Consider the following 7100-nt stretch of genomic DNA (forward strand, 5'->3'; position numbering starts at 1 on the left):
ATGTGCTATTCTATACCAGAACTTCTAAGGCTGATGATACACACTTTTTGAGCAATGTTGCCAGGCAACTTTGGGAAATGTTGCCGTCAACAGGCAACCAGGTGTGACACAGGGCCCACGACTGATCTAAAATATCCAGATAGAAATTTGTTACCCATTCTCAATGGAAAAATGCTCAAGCAGTGTTGCTCAAAAAAAGTTGCCCCGTGTATCATGTGTGTAAGAGTTAAATAGCCCACAGTTCATTACAGTAAATCAATTAACAATTAAGATTGTCTTAACTATATTAAGTTACTAATAAATTCAACAATCATAAATAATGTTTAATTACTGAACACCCTCTTATTTTGCCATTTTTAACTACCTAAGAATAAGGTATGCCAAATGTGTCTATGGCAATAATGGCAGTTGTTAATATATGTAAATTAATAGATTATTTAAATCTTATGCACAATCAGCATTTATAACACAAACATCTGTCTCACTCTGATTCACAGTACACTCACAGATTCAGACTTCATGGAGTGTTTGATTAAAAGAATCCACAGAGTTTTAACCTACAACAAATATGAGCTTTAGAAATGTGCAAAAATACTTTAACTCATACCATTATCATACTGCAGGCCCAAATAGGCAAGAGGCCAAAAGATCAACAAAAACTTGGCAGTGACATTTATTTCAGTCTTGTAAAACTTAATCCATTTTACAGAAAAGACACAATGAAATTAATTATTGTTACACATATCTTCATCAGTAGTAAACAGAAGTGATAGTAGAAATGTAATATGTAAAATAATTGGACATTTAAAATACTCATATTTTCTAAGATTAAAAAGGTGGTTTTAATTTTTTTTAAACAATATGCTCATTCATTTCTTTCAATTATTGCTAAATTTCTTTTAATTACAGGTAAACAGACTACAAAGGAATGAGGCTTTCATTATATACTGTTTTTGACAATGCATCCAGTTAAGCAAGCTAAATAACTCAATGACAGACAAGACTATTATACGTTTGATTTCACAGTGTATATACCATCTAATTTGGAAAAATTCTAAATAAAGCATATCATTAGAAAAGAAAAGAAGAAAAAAAACACATACATAGCTACTATTAATCCATTTAAAATCTTGTACCAATATTCTATATACTGCCAAATGATTTTAAATGGAATTCTTTTTTTTTGTTTTTAAATCAAATTTGACAACTTTAAGATATTTACCTCAAAAGAATAATTCCACATTAAAAATAGTGACATTTATACATAATACAATTATCATAAAATACTTGATTTTTTTTCTCCAATTGTTTAAAAAAATGCAGTCTAAAAGAAAAGTCAGCTGCATTCCTTTGCCTCTGCAAACTATTAATTAATTAATTTCTTTTTTTTTATTTGAAAGGTTCTAGATTGCCTGTCAAGGCAGAGTCCATGAGGTCATCATCCTCTGCATGGATATACACAGGACTTGGTCGTGAGGAGCGTTCAGAGCTGAGCAATGACATTGAAGTTTCTGAAGATATAGGGGATCTGGACCAGCCATCTGTCTTTACTGGGTGAGAGGAGGGCCCACAAGTCATTGTTGACTTCTTCTTTTCCTTTTCTCGATCTCTTTCCCGCTCTTTCTGCTTCTTCTTCTCTTTTTTATGTTTCTTGTGTTTTTCACTCTGGCTAATGGATATGGAACTCATGTAGTCTTGAATTGGTTGGTGTGGTCTCATAGTTTGGTCATCATCAGAGCTAGGACTGTTCTGATGAGATTTTTCAGCAATTGAACTGCTACCAGACTCACTCTCACTGTCTGGATTTATAGGCGTGTACCCAGGGGAACGGCTGTGGCTTGGAGAGCTGCGGTCATGTTTTGGTGTAGAACCACTGAAAAGGGGTGATGCTTTGTGGCCTGAGTGCTGTGAACGCATGGCACCATCTCCAGAATTTTCTCCAGGTTTCTGAAGAGTTACTTTAGATTTTATGCTTGGAGAGCCCCCTTCTGGTTTGCTGATGATAATCTTTGCCACACCAGTGCCTGTCACAGCACTACTTTTGGAATCAGTCTTCTTGTCACCAGAATTGCCCCCTGATCCAGACACCTTTGATTTGCCATCTTTGTCTATCTTGTCTCGCTTGCTGAGAAACTCGCCTCCCAGGGAGGACATACCATGCTTGGAGGATGTAGGACCAGTATTTTGTGGCACTACCCCACTACTGCCACCACAACCTTCACCCTCCTCTCCCCCAATTCCCCCACTACCCACACTTTTCAGTTTGTCTATGACTGCGGTAAGAGATGGCTTTTTGTTTCGGCTTGGGGACTTGCCTTTTGCATTAGGGTTGTTTCCACTTCCACCACCCCCTCCACTGCAACCTCCGCCACTGCTCCCATACTGTGACTGACCATTTGAAGAAAAGGGTATGGAGCCAGATGACGAAGAGGAGCTTGCAGAGGAGGTAGAGGATGAAGAAGTGCCTGTGGATGAGTTACTGCCTAATAGTTTTTGGGTTCCCATTCCACCACCTGAAGAAGACTTGGATCCTCCTGACCCTCCACCACCTGAGCCAATAGGGGATTTAGCCTTAGAAGAGGGTGGGGTTCCAGGCAACTGGCCTTGTTGGAGTTTCATTGGAGAGGACAGCTTGTCAGAACTTCCAGAACGAGAGTGTGAGGGTGATATGTTGGGCTTGATGTTGGGGTTCATGAGTGAGCTGGGTGGCTTACCACCTTGGGGCTTTTTATTTCCACTTCCTGTTCCACTGCTGCCACCACTGCCTGAGCCTGATAAACCGTGCTTTGTTATGGGAGAAGAGGATGGCTTGCCTACAGCCATCCCCATGGAAGATCCTTTGGATTGAGAAGGCATACCACTGCCAATACCTGCAATGATTGATGATTTGGGGATATTGCCTTGCCCAACAGAGCCTTCAAGTTTACTACTTTTTATCTTCCCAGAAGAAGAGGAGTGGGAATGGTGGCTTTTGCTACTGCTTGTGCCACTTGTACTACCAGTACCTCCGCTTGCTGAGCTACTTGATGTGTAGCCTCCATGAGATGATGTTTTTCCTCCAGTTAAAGTCCTGGGTATTTGTATAGTGATTTTGGGGATTGGTGGAGTAGCACCTCCTGGTGGAGTCTGAGACCTGCCTGAGCTCCCAGGGGACTTAGATCCACCTGCACTTACTAATCCTCCAGAAGTTGCACTTCCACAAGGAGGAGTGTATGGCCGACCCCCTGAGCTGTGTGAAGGTGACTTGCCATCTGGATCTAGCTTCTTACGTTTTGGTGGTTTGTCTTTTGATTTGCCCTCACTTGAAGGAGTGCGACTGCGTTTTACCTGCTTCATTTCAGAAGAGCATACACTCCCCATTCCTATTCCAGAATTTCCTCCCCCATTATCCTCCTTTGCCCTCATCTGCTGTGGTTTAACCTTTGCATCACCACTTTTAAAATCATTACCTGCTAGCACAATGCCCAACATGAGTGGACTTTGGCCTCCACCAGTATGAGAAAAGTGTGAGTCCGCCATATCTGATGCTGGGCCCAGTATTGGCTTTCCTCCACTACCATTCCCACTAAATATACCCATTTCAAAAGGGTCTTTCAATGAAGCCTCTGGAGTATTTTGTCCATGTGAGGCAGGATTCTGAGGTGTGCCTGTAGGAGTGTTCTGCTGACTTCCCCCACTGAAACTTTTAACCAGTTCAAGATCTGGGTCAGGGCTGGGGGAGCTGTCTTCAAAGTAGGTCTGTGAAAAACTTCCCTGTCCTGATAAAAGCTCTGGGTTGAAGTCTGTGTCTGGAAAGAAATTAGTTGAGGAAGTATCGCTATTGGGTGTTGCTGCAGTAGCAGCTTCTGCAATCAAGTCTGCCGCATCAGTAAAGGGATTTTCATTGCTGTTTGCATTAAACAGATCTGCCTCAAAAACGGCACTGCCTTGACCTGAGCTGGAAGAATCCCGGAGTGGAGTTCCCAAGGAACCCCCCTCTTCACCAGCCATGAGGTGCTGGCCATGACTGCTGTTGCTTCCTTTGTTGGCCTGATCAGGAATATCAGACAAAATGTCATTGATATCAGGCCCAATACTGTCAGAGCTGGAGAGGCGGACCATACGGGGTATAGATCCTTGTGGCTGAGACTGGACTTGTGTCTGGGGTTGGACATGACACTGAGAGTGGTATGGCATTCCAGGACCTGAAGGTGGTGTTCCACACTGACTTGGAGCTGGAGTGATACTGTGAGGGGTGTCAAGTCCATCACCTGGAAGACTAACATCAAAAATGGGGTTCTGGGAGGCATCAACGTCCATAGAGAAAAGCTCTCGGTGGAAATCGTCTTCAGAGTGGTGTGTGTGATGATGCTGTTGGGTCATGCCTCCCAACTGCTGCTGAGATTGTTGTTTCATGTTCATTCCGCCACCTGCTCCCATTACTCCTTTATCAGAGCCTCTTGGACGCTTTTTCTTGCCCTTGGTGCTGGGGCAAGACTGCCCTTGGCTATCTGTCCGCGGGGAGCCAGATGAGTTCTGTCTTTCAAGAGGGCTACTGCCATACAATGCAGCAAAATCTTGTGAGGGATTATCCTTCAGTAGGTTCATTAGCATGGGGTGGTTTTTGGTGTTGCTTGCCGGTGAGGTGGTTGGTGGGGGGGTCTGGTGAGGCTGAGGTGGCTGGGGAGTTGGACTGGACCCAACACTGCCTGTTATTTGCAGAAGGCTGGTTAGGATTGGATTCTGAGTAACTTTACTAAAGTCATCTGAACCATGGCTCTGAGACTGTTGATGTTGTTGTTGCATTGTTTGCTGCTGGCCTCCACCCTGTCCTATGGTGTCGGCACATGAGCCTCCCTGACCAGTACGACCCATGTTGAAAAGCGAGGTGATTGGGCCTTGGAAAGATCCACTTCCTCCTACATCCACAACATTGTTGCTTCCTGCAGAGTTGGTTCCACTATTTAAACCAGCAAGACCCACTGGGTTGCTCCCATCTGGTCCTGTACCCATTCCCATGTAACCTGGGCTGCCAGTTGGGGGCAAGTTCTTCTTCACCATAATTTCCACAGTTTCAGCTATAAGGGACAATGCTGGAGTATCTGCCTGAATGGTCTCTGCCTTGCGTCGGATGGCACGCATAGTCACAGGAATGGACATGCATCTAGGGAAGGAAAAATAGATGCAAAATCTAAAAGGATTTCTGACTCATTGACATTAAGCACATTTTAAAGGGAAATTTCACCCGAAAATGAAAAAAAAAAAAATCATCGTCTGCACACCCTTGTGTTGCTCCAAACATGTATTAATTTCTTTGTTCTGTTAAACACAAAAGGAGATGTTTAGAAGAACGTTGGTTACCAAACAGTTGCTAGAAGCAATTGACTTCCAATGTGTGTGCATCTATATATATATAGATGCACACACATTGGAAAGCAATTAATCCCACCTAACATTAAAGTTTTTAAATATACCTTTATATTGCAATAATTTCACATTCAATCTTCAAATTAATGTTCAAACAACATAGACAGTATATTTTTAATATTTGTTTAATGGCATCTTTTTTATGACTGAAGGCCAGTAGCAATGATACCAATACTGATTTCTCTATAAAATTGCCCCACCCCCCAATATTTAACCATTGACTATAGCCATTCAACATTACAGTATAATTAAGAGCTATCAATTTTAACATTTATTAGACTTTAAAAAATAACTTCTAATTTAAGTGAACTTAAAACAATCTTCACATAACCCCATTATAATAAATGTCATATTTACCTGTGCCCTTCAGCAGAAATATACAGAAATTGAAATTGATCAAACACTAAATTCTAAATTAAATATAGATGAATCCTTAAAGCTATAAAAGTTATTTTTTCCTCTTTTTTTTTTCTTTGTCCTTTGATTAATAGACATCACAGCAGCTGGTTATTAGGTTATTTTGGCTGTTATTGCTTTAAGAGCTGCTGCTGCTGAACGTGACGCGGATCTGACACGCATCATATTTTCTCTCAACTATTTTTACCTTTTCTGTTATTCAAAGGGTGATTCCTTAACCTAATTTCAGAAACTTCCTCGGCTAAAATTTTTTATTTTGTTAATATGTTTTCTGAATAAATACAAACATAAATAGTGATAAAATCCAAAATATTAAATATCATGGATGAATATTTACAGAGTAATCCACTATTTTGTAGAGGGCTGTCAAAATTACAATTTTCACCTCCGATTAGAGCCAAATTACAAGAGGGCTAAAATAACTTTAGAAGTAAAATATATCTCAGTCCCACTTATGTTAGGTGTCTTTAACTCCTGTACTTGCGTCAAAAGAAAACATATATCGTTTATAATAGGTTTGAATGTTTTTGTCTCGTCTCTACGGCCGGCACAAGGCATCACAATATGGTAAGGGGCGTAACATTTCCTTCACACGCTTGAGGCATTCGACCAATCACAACGCAATGGATAGCTGGCCAATCAGAGCACACCTCGCTTTTCAGACCGATGAGCTTTGTAAAAATCGACGCGTTTCAGAAAGGCGGGGCATAGAGGAGAAACAATAATGTACAGTATGTGGAAAATAATGTGTTTTTTGAACCTTAAACCGCATAAACATTTCAATACACCAAATAATGTTCTTTTTCGCAACATCATATGACCCCTTTAAAGGCCCTATATGGTTAGATATAAGAGATAAAGGATCTCAATGTATCTATTTGTGCAAATAGTTGAATTTGACCCATTTCTGCATGGGTTTCTTCTGAATGATCCAGTTTCCCCGACAATCAATGCGCTTTTTCCCATTTTTGAGCTGTCATCATTAGCATATAATGCAACAAAGACTGCTCAAGTCAACAGATTTTTACTAACAGGTCTACTAATCTTCTTGTAAAATTAGTTTTCACCTGATATTTGAAGTCAATTATAGGGCAGTAAAACATACTTTAGAAAGATGGCAACATCATAAAGTTGGCTTGAAAAAGCTAATTTACTAATCTGCTATATAAGCTTCTTCTTCTGGTCCAAAATTTAGTCAGCATCTCCTCCTAGACCAGGGGTAGGAAAGTTCGGTCCTAGAGAGCCGCAGTCCTGCAGAGGTCAGCTCCAACCCCAAT

General features: G+C 40.9%; 1 protein-coding gene across 1 annotated transcript in view; it reads right to left on the bottom strand.

Moving 5' to 3' along the window:
• Positions 1 to 950: 950 nt before the first annotated feature.
• Positions 951 to 7100, bottom strand: part of med1 (mediator complex subunit 1) — a 62971-nt gene continuing 56821 nt past the window's right edge. Inside the window, exon 15 of the mRNA XM_016468997.1 lies at positions 951 to 5143. Within this exon, the coding sequence (XP_016324483.1) occupies positions 1390 to 5143 (3754 nt within the window). The 3' untranslated portion in view covers positions 951 to 1389. The remainder of the gene's footprint in view (positions 5144 to 7100) is intronic.

Source organism: Sinocyclocheilus anshuiensis, unplaced genomic scaffold (genome assembly GCF_001515605.1).
Source record: "Sinocyclocheilus anshuiensis isolate Anshui unplaced genomic scaffold, SAMN03320099.WGS_v1.1 scaffold890, whole genome shotgun sequence".
NCBI classification, from domain to species: Eukaryota; Metazoa; Chordata; class Actinopteri; order Cypriniformes; family Cyprinidae; genus Sinocyclocheilus; species Sinocyclocheilus anshuiensis.